The sequence below is a fragment of the Pantherophis guttatus genome, chromosome 3, assembly GCF_059756535.1.
Source record: "Pantherophis guttatus breed Tessera chromosome 3, ASM5975653v1, whole genome shotgun sequence".
Taxonomy (NCBI): Eukaryota; Metazoa; Chordata; class Lepidosauria; order Squamata; family Colubridae; genus Pantherophis; species Pantherophis guttatus.
Window position 1 is genome coordinate 144,150,633 of NC_142065.1, and position 20,788 is coordinate 144,171,420.

The 20,788-nt window shown below is 43.0% G+C and overlaps 1 protein-coding gene across 2 annotated transcripts in view; it reads right to left on the reverse strand.

The window, feature by feature from the left end:
* SLC22A23 (solute carrier family 22 member 23) overlaps window positions 1-18,829 on the reverse strand; it is a 98,634-nt gene extending 79,805 nt beyond the window's left edge. Inside the window, exon 1 of one of the 2 annotated variants that reach the window (XM_034429079.3) lies at window positions 17,353-18,829. In XM_034429079.3, the coding sequence (XP_034284970.1) occupies window positions 17,353-17,925 (573 nt within the window). In that variant the 5' untranslated portion in view covers window positions 17,926-18,829. The remainder of the gene's footprint in view (window positions 1-17,352) is intronic. The other variant, XM_034429078.3, reaches the window with a different exon arrangement.
* Window positions 18,830-20,788: the final 1,959 nt, after the last annotated feature.

Consider the following 20,788-nt stretch of genomic DNA (forward strand, 5'->3'; position numbering starts at 1 on the left):
TGGAGCTCTTCTAGTCCAACCCCCTGCTCAGGCAGGAGACCTTATACCAGACAAATGGCTGTCCAATCTCTTCTTAAAAACCACCAGTGATGGAGCATCCACAACTTATGGAAGCAATTCATCCCACTTTATCCCCATCGTTGGGAAATTTCTCCACAGATCTAGGTTGGAGCTCTCCTTGATCTCTCCATTATTTCTTGTCTTGCCCTCAAGGTGCTTTGGAGAATAGATTTACCCCCTCTTCTCTGTGACAGACCCTCAAATATTGAAAGACTTCTATCATGTCACCCCTAGTCCATCTCTTCATTAGACATTAGACAAACCCAGTTCCTGCAGCTGTTCATCATGTTTTAGTCTCCAGGACACTAATCATTTTTGTTGCTCTTCTCTCCACTCTTTTTAGAGTCTCAACATCTTTTTTGTGGTAACCAAAATGGGATGCAGTATCCTTAATTGACAAGGGATCCACCCTAAGACTACCTGCTAGAACAAAAACATACAGTAGATCACTACAAAATTTACCTTTGCCCTTCCATTGTCCATAAACTACAAGACAAGACAATTGTTTGCTGCAACAACACTTTGTAAATCAGCCATCAAACAACTGTGATTGTTCCACAGGAAACATTTAAGTAGGAGAAAGAGGGAAAGGAGCACAAAGGAAGAATAATTGGGCGAGAAGCAATTGTGCTGAGGACAGAACGTGTAATGAAATGAAACAAAGAGTTTGGATTATATTTAACATATTATATATCCCTGTTCTCATCTGACACCTTTCCTGCTCTAGAAATACCGGTATATCTTGCCTATCTACCTTACCCTTAATATTGTACTTTACCTTACCTTAACAACATAATTGCTTACCGAGAAAGCACAATTAAGTTAGACACAAAATTGGGATGATAAATATAGTACCACTGGGCGCTTAAAAAAAAACCTAAAAAAGAGGCTAAGTATGGAAATCGTGTTGATGCTCATTTGTTTGTACCGTACGTCCCTTTGAGTCAATGCTGATTCTTTGTGACTGTCAGGATAAGTCCCTGCACTTTTCTTGGCCCGATTTCAGAAGTGGTTTGCCATTGCCTGCTACTTAGGACTAAGAGGGTATGACTGGCGCAAGGTCACCCAGCTGGCTTTGTGCCCAAAATGGGACTAGAACCCATGGTCTCCCTGTTTCTAGCACTCTCTGATCTAGAGGCTAGATAAAGGAACGAATACAATTCATACATTGGTAGTGGAAATGAGGATTTTCCTTCTGCTTTTTGCAGTCTCAATAGATGTGCAAAGCTATTATGGAGAAGGTTGTTTTTAACCAAGAAAGCAGCCTTTAGAGTGCTAGGATGTCTCTAAAAGAGAAAAGCTGCATTAATGCTAGGAGTCTGGCATTCTTGCAATAAATGAATATAGCTTGCGTGTAGGCTTTGTACGAGGAATAAGCACAGCCAACTTTTCAAAAGACCACAGCCAAGCGGTCAGAAAAAAAAAAAGGTAAAAAGATGTGTTGGAGAAAAAGCACTGGTTTAAGTATGTTCTAAATTTAGGTCCTCATTGGGAGTTCTTTGGAAGATCAAAATTACTGCCTGTCCTCAAAACCTCTATATACAAGTACCACGCTAAAATGTAAATTTACCGTAATTGCAACGTGACAATCCAGCGCCCTGAAAACACACACTGCTCTATTATGCTACATTATAGGTTTTTTTGGGGGTTTTTTGGGAGGGGAGAGAAAGAACACCTATCAAATTACACATTCATGAAATGACTTCCAAGTAAAAATCCCAGTTTAAGAACTGGCTATAACCGTGATGGCGAACCGGTGGCACATGGAGTCCTCTCTGCGGGCACGCAAGCCGTCGCCCAGCTCAGCTCCACCACACATGCGCGTGCACCTCCCACCAGCCAGCTGATTTTTGGGTCTCTGGTGTGGGGGCCGGGCGCATGTGGGAGATGCATGCGCATGCTCTGGGGGTCTTACGCACATCTGCAGGGATGGAAGGGGGTTTTGCGTACATGTGCAGGGAGTGGGGGGAGTGCAGGGGGGAACGGGCGCCCCCTGTGCCAAAACGGGCTGCAGGGAGGTACGGCACCCCCCTCCCCCGCAGCCTGTTTTTGGTCCCAAGAGGCTTCAAGGAGGCCTGCCAGGCCCAAAACATGCTGCAGGGGTGTGTGGCGCCCCCCCCAGTAGCCTATTTTTGGTCCCAGAAGGCTTTAGGGAGGCTTGCCAGGCCCAAAACAGTCCATGGGGGGGTAATGCGCACATGCACGGAGGGGGCTGGGGGAGCGTGGGGGGGTCACACGTACATGTGTGGGGGAATGGGGAGCACAGGGGGTCATGCGCTTGCGTGGGGGAAAGGGGAGTGCGGGGGGATCACACGCGCATGTGCGGGGGTGGGGGGAGCACGGGGGTCACATGCACATGCATGGGGGAGGTTGGGGGGTCACACATGCATGTGCGGGGGGAGGGGTGTGGGGGGCATTGCATTATGGGTATGGGCACATGCGCCCCCTGCGCTCCCCCCGTTTTTGGCACCAATGGCAAAAAGGTTATCCATCACTGGGCTATAATGTAAGTCTATTAACTGTACTAACGATTTGCCATCTCCGCATATTATCAGTGCAGCGGTGGGATTTCATCGCTCCTTTCTCAGAGTGATAGTTCCATCAGAGCAGGACTCTTAATTAAAGATACCAGGGTTTGAGGTAAATAATTGGCCCTGACCACAGAAGAACAAGAAGAGGAAGCCATTCAAAAACACAGATAAGAAGCATTTATTTTGAACCATCAGCCTCACAGAAACATTGTGAACTAGTAACTTAATCCAGTTAGGAACGTTGACTTTGTGCAATTATAAGTTTAACTGGCACAGACAAATGCATTCCAATGCATTTATTGGGACTTACCCCCAGGTCAGTGTGTAATGGGGGGGAAAAAAAGGGCAGGCCTTAACTTTGGCATTTACAGTTATGGAATCAGAAGATAAAAATATGTGAGGTATTTGTTGCTAAATTTCTTCTGATAAGAGAGTAGAAATATGCCTTAGCTTCAAGGATAAGGAAGAAGGGGAAAGTAACTTAGTTATAACTTAACCAGGAAATATTCCAAATATCTGATTTATTCTACTATACTGTACTAGAATTTTCTGAGATAATGGTATTCGTTACTGATTTATTACCATTTAAATATTGCCTACTGATAGGATACTGGGTAGCTTACAATACATAAAACTAAAAACGTCCATTAAAAGATTAGCATTTCTTGGAGGCTGACGCTCCAAAGAAACCCTGGGGTTCTGTGAGAATTTGACAGGAAAGACAACAGGCAACATAAATTCACTTAAAACTCATCCATAGTAATTTTTATAAATACAGTCATGGCCGTAAATGTTGGCCCCTGAAATTTTCCCAGAAAATGAAGTATTTTTCACAGAAAAGTATTGCAGTAACACATGTTTTGCTATACACATGTTTATTCCCTTTGTGTGTATTGGAACAAAACCAAAAAAGGGAGGAAAAAAAGCAAATTGGACATAATGTCACACAAAACTCCAAAAATGGGCTGGACAAAATCATTGGCACCCTTTCAAAATTGTGGATAAATAAGATTGTTTCAAGCATGTGATGCTCCTTTAAACTCACCTGGGGCAAGTAACAGGTGTGGGCAATATAAAACTCACACCTGAAAGCAGATAAAAAGGAGAGTCATTCACTTAGTCTTTGCATTGTGTGTCTGTGTGTGCCACACTAAGCATGGACAACAGAAAGAGGAGAAGAGAACTGTCTGAGGACTTGAGAACCAAAATTGTGGAAAAATATCATCAATCTCAAGGTTACAAGTCCATCTCCAGAGATCTAGATTTGCCTTTGTCCACAGTGCGCAACATTATCAAGAAGTTTGCAACCCATGGCACTGTAGCTAATCTCCCTGGGCGTGGACGGAAGAGAAAAACTGATGAAAGGTGCCAACGCAGGATAGTCCGGATGGTGGATAAGCAGCCCCAAACAAGTTCCAAAGCAATTCAAGCTGTCCTGCAGGCTCAGGGAGCATCAGTGTCAGCGCGAACTATCCGTCGACATTTAAATGAAATGAAACGCTATGGCAGGAGACCCAGGAGGACCCCACTGCTGACACAGAGACATAAAAAAGCAAGACTACAGTTTGCCAACATGTACTTGAGTAAGCCAAAATCCTTCTGGGCAAATGTCTTGTGGACAGATGAGACCAAGATAGAGCTTTTTGGTAAAGCACATCATTCTACTGTTTACCGCAAACGGAATCAGGCCTACAAAGAAAAGAACACAGTACCTACAGTGAAATATGGTGGAGGTTCACTGATGTTTTGGGGTTGTTTTGCTGCCTCTGGCACTGGGTGCCTTGAATGTGTGCAAGGCATCATGAAATCTGAGGATTACCAACGGATTTTGGGTCGCACTGTAGAGCCCAGTGTCAGAAAGCTGGGTTTGCGTCGGAGATCTTGGGTCTTCCAGCAAGACAATGACCCCAAACATACGTCAAAAAGCACCCAGAAATGGATGGCAACAAAGCGCTGGAGAGTTCTGAAGTGGCCAGCAATGAGTCCAGATCCCAATCCCATTGAACTGTGGAGAGATCTTAAAATTGCTGTTGGGAAAAGGCGCCCTTCCAATAAGAGAGACCTAGAGCAGTTTGCAAAGGAAGAGTGGTCCAAAATTCCGGGTGAGAGGTGCAAGAAGCTTATTGATGATTATTGGAAGCGACTGATTTCAGTTATTTATTCCAAAGGATGTGCAACCAAATATTAAGTAAAGGGTGCCAATGATTTTGTCCATCCCATTTTTGGAGTTTTGTGTGACATTATGTCCAATTTTCTTTTTTTCCTCCCTTTTTTGGTTTTGTTCCAATACACACAAAGGGAATAAACATGTGTATAGCAAAACATGTGTTACTGCAATACTTTTCTGTGAGAAATACTTCATTTTCTGGAAAAATTTCAGGGGTGCCAACATTTACGGCCATGACTGTAACAGCACAAAAGGGCAAAAATGATGTCCAAGATCTTTACCTAGGGAAATACCTTGGTCATGCAGTGTTCTCCTGTGGGAAAACCTCACAGCTACCATTTTGTTCATATCCACTCTTGTTTTCTGCCCTTTCCTTGAGTAAGCTCACCAGAAGGAGCATGGGCAGCCATGTAAAACTTTCAAATAGTTTAAATAAATATAGGCCACAGAGGATCCTGCCAACACACTTAGCTCATAAGCAAAAACAAGTCCCAGATGGTGCTACGAGGCATTTACCTGTTATCTTGTGAGACTCCACCTATCTTGCAACCTTTGTTCTCAAAGGGCTTGGCAAACTCTTCCCAGAGACCAGCAGGAGAAATTTCCTGTGACCCAGTGAATAAGTCAGTCTGCATTCAATCCAAGGAGTGAACTATAGGATAAAGGTTCCCCTCGCACATATGTGCTAGTCATTCCCGACTCTAGGGGGCGGTGCTCATCTCCGTTTCAAAGCTGAAGAGCCAGCGCTGTCCGAAGACATCTCTGTGGTCATGTGGCCAGCATGACTCAATGCCAAAAGGTGCACAGAACACTGTTACCTTCCCACCAAAGGTGGTCCCTATTTTTCTACTTGCACTTTTAGATGCTTTCAAACTGCTAAGTTGGCAGAAGCTGGGACAAATAACCGGAGCTCACCCCATTACACGGCACTAGAGATTCGAACCGCTGAACTGCTGACCTTTCGATCGACAAGCTCAGCATCTTAGCCACTGAGCCACCGTGTCCCTTGGAGTGAACTATAGCATGGTATTTAAGAGATCAAGTTGCACACTGGTTCAAATAGCTGCCAAGCCATACTTGCTGCTGGGTGACCTTAGACAAATCTCTGAATCTTAGATAGGCATCTCAAACGTACCCAAGGTGAGGCAAGGAATATAAATGGTCTACCTTAAATAAGTAAAGAAATAAGCTACTGGTGTCCTTGAATCAATTTTGACTCCTGCCATCTGCCTAGACTAGGTTCTGCAGTTTTCTTTTGAAGTGGCTTGCTACGGTCTCCTTCCTAGAGCTGAGAAAATGACTGGCTCAGGGTCACAGTCCCTCCATTTCTATCCTGATGTCTTAATCACTAACCCCAAACTCACTGGATGAGTATGTATGTATACATATGTTGCTAGGCAACCTTATTTAGTCCCACTATGCTCAATGAGGCTCTGTTCATCTATCACAGATATGCTTACTTTAAGATACAGGTAGTCCTCCACTTACAACAATTCATTTAGTGACCATTCAAAGTTACAATAGCACTGAAAAAAGTGACTTGTGACTCTTTTTCAGTTACGACCTTTGCAGCATCCCCACGATCATGTGATCAAGATTCAGATGCTTGGCAACTGGTTCATACTTATGATGGTTGCTGAGTTCCAAGGTCATGTGATCCCCTTTTGAAATCTTCTGACAGGCAACGGGGAAGCCAGATTCACTTAACAGCCGGGTTACTATCTTATCAACTGTGGCAAGAAAGGTCATAAAATGGGGCAAAACTCACTTAAGTGGGTGGGGAATTGTGGTGGGTGGGAGTGTGTTTGGGGATTGTTATGTGTGTTGGACCTGGTCTTTGGGTGTTAAGTGAATTTCGTTGTATGGGTATACGGTGTATACACGTACAATGACAATAAAGTTATCATTATTATTAACAACAGAAATTTTGGGCTCAATTCTGGTCATAAGTCGAGGACTTCCTGTACTAGCCTCAGCATTTCTTATTTCTATTATTACAAATAGCAAAGTGCTATTTTAAGTGCTGTGAAGTCGGAGAAATCAAATATTGTAAGGATTCCTACAGTGTTGTATGTATTCTGCATTTTTGGGGCACCCTATGTGAGTGAAATTCAGGGTAAACACAGATGAAATCACAATCACTCGTTTGAACAGCAGAGAATAAAGGGTCACTGTTACAAAAAGAGATAAATCTATATTTTGTCCTGAAATCAATATAGTAGTCAGTAAATGCATTTTCTTAACTGTAATATCAGCATGCTGAGAAAATGTAACTTTCCTGGATCCTCCTTAACAAATGGGTAGTTAAAGGATCACTCTCAAAGCATCAATATGAAATTTGGAAAAACTGCCTCATTGTATACAAACATCTAAGAGTTTGCCCTAAGCAAAAATTACTTAAATTGGCATCTCATGTTAAATTGGGTCATTAAAAAAAAACAAACTCATGGACAAGAAATATCTGAGAGATTCTGTTAACCCCTACATTTCTACAATCTAAGCTGTGATGATGCTGTGTTCGTGGAACCAAAGCACTACCCTCATGCATGACACGAAAGAATTGGCTATCTTGGGGAAACCCAGGATTTGCAAAAGAACAAATAATTTTCAGAAGATGAAAAACAAACAAACATCTCAACACTAAATCATGTCCAGGATACTCACTGAGAAGCAGAAAATCATCACAAAGAAATGCTGCAGGATTTCACTTTGGGATATTTCAGAAACTAAGAAACTATATGTAACCTTCCTCATTCAGAGATGTGATCCCCATCAATTTTGCAATGCCTCCACAAGAGCAGGAAGTCCACTATATACAACAAAACCACCTCTTAAATATTAAAAAGGGGTTTCCAAGCTGACTTTCTTGGACAGGAAAATCCATCATGGCAATTACTGTTTTTTGAACTATGTGGTATATCTCATTAGTTTTACTCTGTTAAAATATTCCAGGTCTTGCATTGTTCAAAAGAGAATATGAAGAAAGCATCTAGGTCAGGAGTGTCAAACTCAAGGCCTGGAGGCTAGATCCGGCCTGCGGAGTACTTAGATCCGGCCTGCAGGGCCACCTTGGAAACAGTGAAGGACCGATCCATGGAGTTCCATTTTCATTGGCAGAGGATTGCAGGTGGCTGTGGCAGCCGAAAACGGATCACGGGAGCCCGTTTTCGGTGGCAGAGCGCTCGGGCCACCACAGGTGTCCCTAATATGAGTGATGTCGAACTGGCCACGCCTACCCTGGCCACACCCACCCCGGCCCCCCAAGGTCAAACACAACCCTGATGCAGCCCTCAATGAAATTGAGTGTGACACCCCCCACCCCCCCCGCAATCTAGGTGAAGGGCTTGCTCACATTGCTCTGGAAGATCACAAATCATCTCACAGAGTCCTCTACAACAGAAGTTCTTAATCTTGTTGAACCCCAGGATGCTTTGAGAATCTGATGAAACACAAAGACCCTTCTCAGAAAAATGTACTTCAATGCATAAAATAAAATGGTAATTCTCTTCCATCCAAGTTCAGGGACCACCAGAAATCGATCACAGTTTAGAATCACGACTCTACAACAAGGACAGGATGCAGCAGAATCAAGCTGACATTTAGAAAATGTTGACCTATACAGTTGCTGTAACTGCTTTAAAAAAATCACACACAGAGAGACGTGGAAATAATGAAACACACTAAATAAGATTTTCAAGAAATGTAAAGAGAAGGCTGTGTAAATTTTGGAGTGGGAAGAATCACAAAAATGTGCACTACATACACTGTAACATGAATCCTTGCATACTTTACTAAATACAGTAAGCCATGGATCTTGTAAAAATTATGAACAAGTCCGTTTTTCACTGATGGGGTAAAAGAAATATTACTTTACTTATTTATTACATAGCATAGCTGGCTGGAGAATTCTGGAAGTTGAAGTCCACAAGTCTTAAAGCTGCCAAGTTTGAAGACCTCTGCTGTAGAGTGTGTGTGTGTGTGTATGAATATGTGTGCGTGCGCACACACAAATGCATACCAAAGCTTGGGTCTTACAGACGTTAGCTTTCGTAGACATACTTTCAGTACAAATAACTTTCAATCTGATTACATAAATAGATGCTATCATGAAATTGATTAAATTTCCCATTCAGTGAATATAAAAATGTATAGACCATTAGGAACTTATCATAGGATATAACAGAGTGATTAAATGTAAGTAGCCAGTATACACTATTGTTGTAAGTGCAGACTTGAAGGACTGGAAGTTATCTGGGAAATGTCTACACACTGCTGAAATCTTTACTATTTCTACTATTACAATCTTGATAAAACAAAAATGCAATTGTCCTTATCAGATGTTTTTGCTGATATTAAGCAAAACTGACATAGCTAGAGCTTTTTTAAGGAGGAATGAGAAAAACCTGTATTGTAAAACATTAAATGCATCTTGCAACACACATACACACATCATATAAAAATCATAATAGAGACTAATTGCAGATCCAAAGGGAAGCATATTTCACAGGTCTTGCTGAATCCTGGGGTGCTTTGCTTTGGCATGATGGCTGTATGAATCAGCCATTGTGATATAAAATCAAGCTTTACAACTTGTCTGTTCTCAGTCACTGGGATGCATTCAATAAATCATGTCTAAGACTACACAGAATATTTTTTTCTCTTATGCCAAGCAGGCTTCAATAAACATTTACTCTCTTTATTTCTCTTATATCCTGCCTTAGCTCTAACAGGTCAAGGCTCTATACACTATTCACACCGGAATAAAACACCATCAAATAGATTGGGCTGAAGCAACTGATTGGGCCAAAGTTACTAGGAAGAACCATAACTGAGTAGACAATGAATCTCCCTAATCAAAGTCTAAATCACAGCTACCTATGTCATTTAGAGTTTAAAAGTTTCAAACAAATAATGACTGGCAATCAGAGCTTTTAGAGCTTTTAGCATTGGGGTGATACAGTTGATGATCACAGTATCATACATGAGTTAGCAACAGCAATGTAGTTGCCATATTTTGCTCCAGCTGACGTTTTTGGATACTCTTTAGGGTAATGTTTTAGTAGTAATGCAACTAGATATCAGATCAGATTAATTCAGTGTGCATGACCTGGCTCATGTGCTGCAGAAAGCTGCTATGAGCTTTGCTTATTTGGAAGCTAGTGCTATGAATGAACTGATTACTCTTTGGCAAAACTACCATCTTAAATATACACGGAAACAAGAGAGTCAAAAAAATAATAATTATATCTTTCAAGGATCAACAACAGCCCCAAATTGTCTCACAAACCACTTCCTATGTCCTTGAGATAACCCTAAAAAGCTCTGGATTATGCAAGGGACTTCCATGATCCAAGGACTCTCCATTCCAATAGCAACCCTCAAACAAATCTCTTTGAGTTTGGCCTTATCTCCTTCCATGTGTTCTGGAGTTTCTCAGTTATCTTGCATATCAAGAAAGGTGCTGCACTATAGAAATGTCTTTACTTTACAATGCCAATGTACCTTTCACTGTACAATGTACCACAACCTTTCACAAGGAAAGTGATATGCACCACATCAAATCTCTGGAAAAGGAAAAGCCATTAAATTAAATCCTGAATTAACATTAATTTGGAAATTTAGGAAACTCAGGAGAACATGTACAGATGTACAGTGGTGGGCCTTACAGACCACACCAAGCTATAATGTGATTTGTCTGATTCCAGCTGAGCATATTGTATGTGGTTGATGCAGGGGTGAAATGGTCCCGATTCGGACGATCCGGTAGCGATGGTGGTGGGTAGTTCAGAGAACCGGTAGCAAAAATCCCTGCCCCCCCTTGCCCATGCCCACCCAATCGCCCAGTCCCCATTTGCCCACTTGGCAGCTTGCTGCTTCTTTTGGGCTTGCTCGCTTTTCCTGCCTTGCTTCAGCTGCTGCATCAGCAATTGCATCAGCTAGCAACTGAATCTGCCTGCCTGCAATCAATCCAATCAGTGAGCAACTGAATCTGCCTGCCTTGTGCCTTCAATTTAGTAACTAACTGGGTTTTTTTTTGGGGGGGGGGGAGCTAGTTTTAAATTTAGCTGATTTTATCTAAAAATATAAATAAAATAAAATAAAATAATAAAATAAAATATTTGTGCAGCTTTCTGAGATTTGGTGTGTTTCTGTAGTGTTTCACTTTAACTACACAAACACACAAAATCTCACAAAGCTGTATGTGGCATTTTGGGTGGAAAAAGTGTGAAAGTTGGTTTTTGGTACCTCTTATTGTTTTGTGTACTTTGTTTATTATTTTTATTATTTATTATTATTGGCCATGCCCACCAGGTCACCTGACCACCAAGCCATGCCCACCGGGTCACCTGACCACCAAGCCACGCCCACTAATTAAGCCATGCCCACAGAGCCGGTAGGGGAAATTTTTAGATTTCACCCCTGCATTGATGCTTCTGCTTTTGCATTATGAACACAACCAATTATGGATTTCTCCAAACATTATGGTTAAACCTTGTATGAACAAAATAATAGGGAGTGGGTTCACATATTGCACTAAGTCATGGTTTACTAAACAGTGAATTTTACAATAAAACACATCACTGTCTACAATTCTTTTCTAAATCCCATTTAGAGCAACAGGTTTTATTTTAATACCACAAGCAGATGGCCTCCAACACCCAACATCCCCAGCCAATACACTCAATAACTGTGCCTGCTAGCTACATTAAAATAAAATCAACCTGGAAATTGAGAAAGTGACTTATAAGAATTATATCCTTGGTCCATTAGATATATGAGTTCAAAAAGTGGAAGAATAAGAGGTTACTATTAACATTTTATAATTAAGTAGTATTATTTTTTTCCCAAATAAATAACAATAAGGTAAACAACTAATTAATAACTCTACCACTAATGCAGTTTTCTCCCCTAACTGGACACCTAGGACCATCAATGCCCAATTAACAATGTGGTGTTATTTCAAAATCAGATGATGCTTTAATAGCCACCATAAATCCAATTAGAGATTTAGAGATCCAATTCGCTAAAGGAATTCAGCTAAATAAAGCTAGAACAAAGAGATTTACTGATGCCCAACATTACAAGCTCTGCGTTATGACCAGAGTCAAGACCTCAACCCAGATCTGTGATTAAATACACTCACTGGCAGCCCTGAGTTATGGCATCAGCTACTTTTTCCAGTGCATTTGGTTCTGTATTATCTGCTTCAAATCCTAATTGCTAAAACTGACAGCTGAATCTGATAATGGGTTCAATGTCAGAATTCAGCCATAGCAGAAAGCAGGAATACAGGATGGGATCACACGTCAAGGCTATGTTTAATCATGATTTGCTGAATAATCACAACAGCTGAATTTTTCCATCTCACCATCATCAATCTATGAGTAAGATATAACAAAGCTCCTAGATCAGTCAAGAAGGCTTTCCACAAACATATGCCTCATAGAAGAGCTATCCAGGTTACAAATTGTATTACAACCCCATCAATGATTAGGTATGATGGCTGTATCTGTAAATATATTGGTAAACAATGCAATGGGCATCCCACTGCTGTAGGATTGCAATACTCATTATCCACAGCTGTCATGCAGCCTAATATTTTTTATTTTTATTTTATTTTATTTTATTAAATTTCTATACCGCCCTTCTCCCGAAGGACTCAGGGCGGTGTACAGCCAGAAATAAAATCATGACAATAGAAAAATTAAAAACAAGTTAAAACAATTAAATCAATTGGCCAAAAATTCTAATAAAACAACCCATTACAATAGTAAAAGTATTATTATTATTTAGACCAGCCCTGCTTATTGGAATAGTAATGTTTTTAGGGCACGGCGAAAGGTACGCAGGTCGGTAATCCTATGAATCTCCAGGGGCAGCTCATTCCAGAGGGTAGGGCCCCCACAGAGAATGCTCTCCCCCTGGGGGTCGTCAGCCGGCATTGTCTAGCTGACGGCACCCGGAGGAGCCCCTCTCTGTGGGAGCGTACCGGTCAATGGGAGGCTATCGGTGGCAGAAGGCGGTCTCATAGATACCCAGGGCCCATGCCATGGAGCACTTTAAAGGTGGCAACCAACACCTTGAATAGTGTTTAGTTAATAGTGCTAGAACTCCTAGAGCATGGGTGGCAAACTCGCCGCATCACATGATGTTTCACGATATTTTCCCATTTGTGGAGCTGGGGTGGGCATGGCCTGCATGTGACGCATCTGGCCCACTGGCCGTCAGTTTGACATCCCTGTCCTATAGGCTATCCATTGGAGAAAGCTGATTTACTTTGATTAGCAACAACATACTTGGTCTAAAGCTCAGAATTTTCACAGCACCCATTTTCAAGAGATATTAAAAATTAAATTTGGGATTTTCTGCATGCAAAATAGATTATGCTATGGCATCACCAGTAATTTAGCTTGGTGCCAATTTGGGTCTTTCAGAAGAAATCACACACTGAATTTGGACTGGCTCACTAATGCTTAGCTATGGGTATCTGATGATTACGCAAGAAGAATAAATCAAACCAATAAATAAATAAACACACTTTCCTATATGAATTTCCAATCAGGAAGGCAGAGGATCAAAATGAGACATTTAATTAAATCTGGGTTACAGTGAGGAACATTACTAGAAAAACAGTGTACGATACTTCCACATGAAATAAAATAGCGTTGAAAAATCCATTTCTGCCAGCAACTCAGAAATGCGGCCTATTTTTTCTTCTCACTTTTTAATTATTTTACTTCTACTTCACAAAAAGCTTTTGAAATATTCTTGGTTTTTCAGTCTAATAAACTAATTCTCCAGTAATCATTTTCAGGTTACACATCTTTCACTTGCTTCATGCAACTTGCTCTAAAATAAATGAAGAATATTTCTTTTACTCTAATAATTAGCACCTTTTTCAATAATGGAATTTCATTCCTACTTTCATTCCATACAGTACATATGGTTTTTCTGTAAAATTGTGCTCCTTTTTGTAATAAATATATACTGTGCAATGCTTTGAATTTGATTTCCAAAAGATTTTCCAGAATGCAGTTTTCTCTCAGGAAAAAAAACCCAAAACACTTGCTTTAAAATGTTGCTGATTGATGTTGCGCTCCTGGAAATTGAAACAATTTTTGGGGAGCCTACATTTCTTCTGGCGGATCAAAAATGATATATGGGACTTTAATCATAACACAGCATTACAGGATTAATAAAAGCATATGGAAATATTATTTGTCCCTGAAGGAATGAAGTAACTTAGAATCATGAGGGTGTGGAGGTTTTCTAGTCCAACCCTCTGCTCAAGGCAGGAGCCTTTTACCATCCCAAATTGCTGTCCAGTCTATTCTTGGAAACCTCCAGTGATGGAAAACCTACAACCCCAGGAGGCAAACTATTCCATTGATTAATTGCTCTCAGTCAGAAAATCTCTCCTGACTTCTAGGTTATATCTCTCTTTGTCAAGCTTCCACAGATTACTTCTTGTCCTGCCCTCTGTGTCCTAAAGAGTAAGAAAATAAATAACAATTTGAGTTATGGGCTTTTTAAAGGTCCAACAGAATGTGCCCCAGTCTCTTCCTTGGACAATGTCATCTGATGGGATTTAGGAGAATCTGTCTTTTCTGCTATGGTACCTGCCCTATGGAAGAATCTCTCCCACCTTCTGTTCAAGATTTGATTGTCCCCAAGTCTTGTTAGTCTTCAAGAAGGCTTTGAAGACTGGCTGTTACCTCAGTTGTTGAGCCAGGATGCTAGATGAGTCCATCTTGGGTGGTGAAATATATGTTGATGTGCCCCAACTGTGGATTTGTTGCCTTTATTGATTTTCAGTTCTTCTGTTGCTGGGGACACTAATCTCATTTTTATTATTGTATGCCCCCAGGAGTCACATTTTTGCAAGTGGAATACCTCTATAATTTCTTTAACAAATGTATTCCTAACCACAGTTAACAAATTAAGAATGTAACAGCTAAAGCAAATCACACTCTGACAGGATACCATGTTTTACCTACCACCGTTGCTCCTCTTAAAAATAAACTAAGGTAGGTCCTCAACTACTTTCAAGAGGAACTGAAACAATAGTTAATCCTTATCATCAGGCAGTGAAAGTTGCAAGATAAAGCAAGAATGCACTCACTTGATTAGCCTAAACCATCAGGCAGTTAATTCTAACACGGTTCCCAGAAGGATTGCATTTTGCTGAGCTTTGGTGTTTGGGGATTAAGGGAACTACAGTACAATCATGATGAACAGTTTCATTTTACAGTGTAGTTGTTTATTTGAGTCACGCTGGAAAGGCAGGCAAACTCTCTCTTGAGTTGAACATGACTCCTGATGACTTCATGGTATCTTCATGCAGCTTCTTAGAAACAATTTGGAAGTGGTTTGCCACTGCCTTTTTCTGGATTTTTTTTTTTAACTTTCTACTCTAACCTATAGCTTTGGGATTCCCTAGTTAATCTACCATCCAAATACTACACAGATCTGGCTCAACATAGATGCCAAAGGCTAGAGAGGATGCAAAACACCGAAACAAATATTTGTCTCTTCCCCAAGAAAAAAGAACCAACTGTTAAAGGAAGCAAGTGGGGAATACATCCTAAATATTTAGAACGAGCTCCTGCAGCAAAACATTATACTGCAATTCCACCCTTAAGAGCACCATTTGTAATTTGTAATTTGTAATTCCTACTCTTCTGCATAATATGATAAAAGGTCCTAAATAAATTTAGCATTTATTCATATCAGAGATTATACCGAATTAGCATCAATATATCATGAATTTTAGTGAAATTGTTTTGCTGTAATTTTGGAACACGATTTATTGGTGTCTTTGATAGAAATCTTCATTCTCATATTGAAGTAGTCAGTATAACTCTAACTGGCTCCATCCATCCATCCACTAGGGTCAGTCATGTCAAGTTCTATTTGGCTTTAACCATGGTTTATTAAACTAGCAACTGGCTAATTATAAATTCATGTTGATAAAACATAATGACTGGTTCACCGTAACCCATCTATCACATTACGAATTAATGTACTATGCGAGTGTTCCAGCCAATTCAATGACACCTTCACTTCTTCATAAATGCAAGGTTAGGATTTGTAGTCTAAAGGTAGCAGCTCTGTTAGTCCCCTTATGTATTAAGCTTGCTTTGGGTCAACCTGCTTTTCACCAAGAAATATATATCATCATCACATGGCAAAAGTGCTTATGAAGCAGGACAAGCAAAATTCCCAGGTGAAACATGCATGTCCTGGGATCTTTGTCTAGAAGCTGGGCAGGCATTGCCCTGTGTTGTACTAAGGGTCATCTGGTTTGTCTGAATGATTGCACTGAGAATCCAAAACTTCATTTATCATTTTGTTTCACAGCACTATTAAAAAGCACCTCCTTATCATAGCTTTGCTTAGAAACGTATTATTGATTTTGCCAAGAAAGGAAAAATAGGTGGGTTTTTTGTGTCTTCTTGGCTTAAAAATCTAAAGCAGGATAAGTTATAAAAGGATTGTGAAAATATATGCTCCTATCTCACTGATTTAAAGCAGTCAACGAATTCTAAGGTAACAAGGGATCCTTTCACTTTAGTCATCAGAGGAAAGGATACCCTTAAGGGGATATCCCTGAAAAAGGAAAGGTATTATAGGAATACAGTTCAAACACAACCAACAGAAGTTTGGGGGGGGGGAAACCATCCAAAATGAGCAAACATTCTTGATTAGGTTCATGTCAATATTTTGTTTGAGAAGCAGCTGAAGAAATATTACAGCTCATAATCATCACTCCCATACAAATAGGCTGCTTTTGTACAGCTTAATTACCATCATTAATTTAGCCACAGTTATTCCATTAACCCAATTTTTCTGGGTTCACCTGACATACCAACCATTTAACTACAAGGGGCTGAATTCACACAACACAGTAGGTGAAAACGTGGTTGAATAGCTTATTATATCAATCTTTTCTTCACCACTGACCCTTTAAATATCTTTGGTGGCCACAGACCATGTTCACGGACCACCAAGATTTAACTCAAGAGTTAAATGATAGCATTTCTTCAAGCCTTCAGGGATCCTGGGATGACATCGCTCCCCCCCAGGGGTCCGCAGACCACAGGTTGAGAACCACTGGTTTATATTAATCTACTTCTAATCTGGTCAATGTCACTGTTGCAATGTCCCATGATGACACATCCCTGTCCATGCAGAGGTATTAGAAATGTAAATTCCCTGCTCCTGTGCTAAATCTTGTCCCCCCTCCCTACTTCCTGCCGTGCAGGCATACATTAAGCCTTTGCAGGACCAGAAAACCGCCACTCAAGAGCACCTCACTCAAGAACTGCAGTCAAAGAACTGAAGCTACACATGATCTCATCCATTCATCCCCTGCAGCTAATGTGGACTGCAGAGAACTTCATCAGAAGTTGCAAGGTCCACTCCTCCTCTCCTCTGTCCCACATATACAGGTAGGAGGATGGGCCACCTTTCCTGCTTTACTGTGCTGCCAGAAAGAGGCCAATAGTCCCTATGACCCATACTGCCCCTGGAGAGGAGGCAAGGCGATTTCCCACTCTGCATCAGGCGGTCTCCTACCTCCATTACTCTTACCTTGCTCACGATATTCTGCTGTAGGCCTGCAGGGATCCGGTGGTACCTCTCACTGCAGTGGCAGTAACTGTCATTCTTTCCCTCAGGTGTGGGCAGTTCCGGGGCGGCCAGGATCCCCCTACTGTAGCTGTTGGTGCTGTGGTTGTAGCCGGGGCTGGTGGTGAGGGCCCTGGCTGGTGGCTGCGGGGGGAACTCGGTCCAGTTGCTCTGCCCATCCGTCCCCTTGCACCAAGAGATGGGCTGCACCAAGAGGAAACTGTCCGAGAACTGGCTGAAGCCGATGAAAAGCGCGGGGATCCAGGTGAGGAAGATGAAGGTTTTCTGGTGCCCGCCGCCCAGGCTCCCCAGGAAGGGCAGCACGGAGCCATCGTAATCCAGAAGCAGGGGGCTGCAGGACCCGGAGGGAGGCGTGGGAAGAGGCAGGCTCTGGATCTCCGCCGAGAGACCCCCTGCAGGGGGTGCGGCCGGAGCCGCAGCGGCAGGGTCCGCCTCCCCGGCAGGCAAAGAGCCGTTTTCTTCGGGGAGGGGCCGGCCCCCTCCGCCACCCTCCTCTCGGCGCCGGTCAATCGCCATCCAGCAGGAGGAGGAGGAGGAAAGGCAACCTCACATAGAGGGGAGCCGGGGAGGCGGCGCCCGGGGCACGATCCGCGGTTTCGTAAGCCGGCCGGGCTGACGGACGGAAAGCTCGCCTGCGGGATCCTCGGCTAAGTCGCGCATAGGTGTTAACAGCTCTTGAGAGGCGGCGAGATCCCCGGGAGACCCGAGGGTCGTCCGTCCGCCCGCCCACCTTCGCTTCGCCTCGTTTCCCGAGCCTTCCCGCCCGCCTCGGCCGCCACACCCAGCACTCCCGCTTTCCACGTTGCCCTTAAAACCTTCCTGCGTCTCTTTCGCCGCACCCGCTTCTTCCCGGACACGCGGATGCCGTTTCTTCCGCTGCCGATCGCCGGCGGGCCCGACCAGCCAGCCGGGGTCTATGCACACGGGACCCGAGAGCCTGGCGATCGGATCTAAAAGATCTCTTTCTGACCGCGGGAGCTGGGAGGAACCGGCGCACGGCTCCTGCGGGTCCCACGCCAGCCCGCGCTACCGCCCATTAAGCACGCCGGTGGGGAGTGGGGGTGGGGGGGGGGACGGACGATATCCCTTCGCCGAGGATCGAGCGGGCGGAGCGTAGAAAGGAGCCGCATTCGCTGCGCTCAGCCAGAGCGGGATCCGGTCCTCTCGCGGCTGCGGATCGCCTCCTTTCTCCAGTTGGGGGTTGGGAGGCGCGTCGGCGGCGTCTTGCCTCCCTCTCTTTCTCTCTCTCTCTCTCTCTCTCTTTCTCCCGCCGCGGCTCTCCTCCGCTTGGCTCTCAACCTGCAAGCCCAGCCCCCTGACCCAGCTCCCGCCCCAGTCTCCTCCTTTCCCGGAGGTAAAGGTAACAACTGCAGCCGCCGCACCTGCTGCTGCTGCTGCTGTTGCCGCCTCTCCTCCTCCTGCCGTATTGAACCTCTGCGGCCGCTCGGCTCCCCCTGCAGGAGGCGATCGCGACGCCGTCGACACCGGGCCGCTTGGCACGACGACTGCAGGGAAGAGTTTCCAGCCAGGCCCGCCAATCTTTGGGGCGAGTGCCAGAGGGAAAAAAAAAAAAAGAGAAGGAGAGAGAGAAAGACGGCTTGGCTTGGATAGGCAACGTCTGGGCAGAAAATAGGTCGGTCGCCTCAGCAAAGTATCTTGGGTTCACCCAGCTAAACTGCAGCGAGGCTTGGTTGGGTTTTCGAGGGCACAATATCTTGTGAAGCTGAGGTATTTGTAACCTGGAAGCCATTGTTTGACGCTTAAACATGTTGGGTCAACCCACACCTCAGGCTAAGCCATAAACTGTGGTTGGTATCCAATCCGTGGTATATAAGGGACAAGATGTAGAAAACTAGCCAATTGTGGGATAATAAATCTGGATGAGGCCCGTCGTAGTTCAATGTGATCTGTGCACTCAATCTATAAAAGTAACCCAAGCCTATGGAATCTGTTTTAAGGTAATTCTCTGATGGGGTTTATCTTGATATCCTCTAACCATCTTCAATGCCGTGTCTTTTGTCTCAGTCACAGCTGAGGCACCTTAAAATGGTCTTTAGCTTTAAAACTAGCGTTTTCCCTCTTCTCCAGAGACCCTTTTTGCTGTGGACCCTAACCCTGTACAGGTAGTCATCCTTGACTTACAACATTTCATTTCGTGACCGTTCAGTTACATCATCACTGAAAAAAGTGACTTATGACTGTTTTTCACACCGTTGTAGCATCCCCATGGTCACATGAGTTACATTCAGATGCTTGACAGCAGACTCACATTTATGACAGTTGCATTGTCCAGGAGTCATGTAATCACCTTTTGTGACCTTCTGACAAAGTCAATTAGCAAAGTCACTTAACAAATGTGGCAAGAAAAGTCGTAAAATGAGGCAAAACTCACTTGACAAATTTCTCAACCAACATAAATTTGGGGCTCAGTTGTGGTCATAAGTGGAGGACTACCTGTATATTAGGGTTGATGAGGTAGTCAATGTGGGGTTCCCTATTGGCCATACCAGGATGCTGTAGGCACAGCCTCTCCCCTCCAATCTTTAGACATTGCCCTTCTTGGCTGTTTGGGCTGCAGGACCAAACAAGTTACCTGATTCTGCAGAGGTCTCTTTGTGCATACTGCTTTACTCCAGCACTTTTCAGACCTCATAGGAGGTCCTTGCATACACAAGTTTAAAGGTCTTGGAAAGTGCTTGGCCTGTGTTTAAAACAAAACAAAACAAAACAAACAAACAAACAAAAAACACCAGCATTTTCTTCCATTGCATTAATTCCACTAGGAAAAAAACTCCTAGGTTCTACCAGCCACATGCTGTTGGTTTTGCTGCCAGAATGCATTTTTTATTTATTCTGCTGACAAGGGGCTTTTTAAAAAGGATTTTTATTGGTGGGGGTGGGGGTGGGGGGTGGGACTATTTTATTCACTTCACATGCTACTTCCAATTACAGTCAGCCGCAGCTACTGAGGGAAGACTCCTTAACTTGTTCTGCCTTAAAACAATTCGGGTAATACCACTCTCTGGCTTCCTTACGGAAGCAGAAGCAAAGTAAATAGGGAGATAGGGAAGGCATTGCAAAACATTCCACTTTGCTGTCTAGATAGGTGAAAGGACTTTCAGCACTGCACGTGCTTCCTCTTCAGTGGAAGATTAAATAAATAAAAACCTTCGATTTCCAAGGATTTGCATATCGACCTTTCACTAGGGTTTAATATAAGTGAATCCAGAGGTAGAAATAATGCAAGATGGATGATACCTAACAAGGCTGTTCATGTTGCAGAGATAATATGTTCTCTCTTGATGGGGCTTGGAGCCAGAACTTTTACTTTTTCAAAGTGCTTTACATAACCAGAAACACCAAAAGTGCTTCCTTAGTG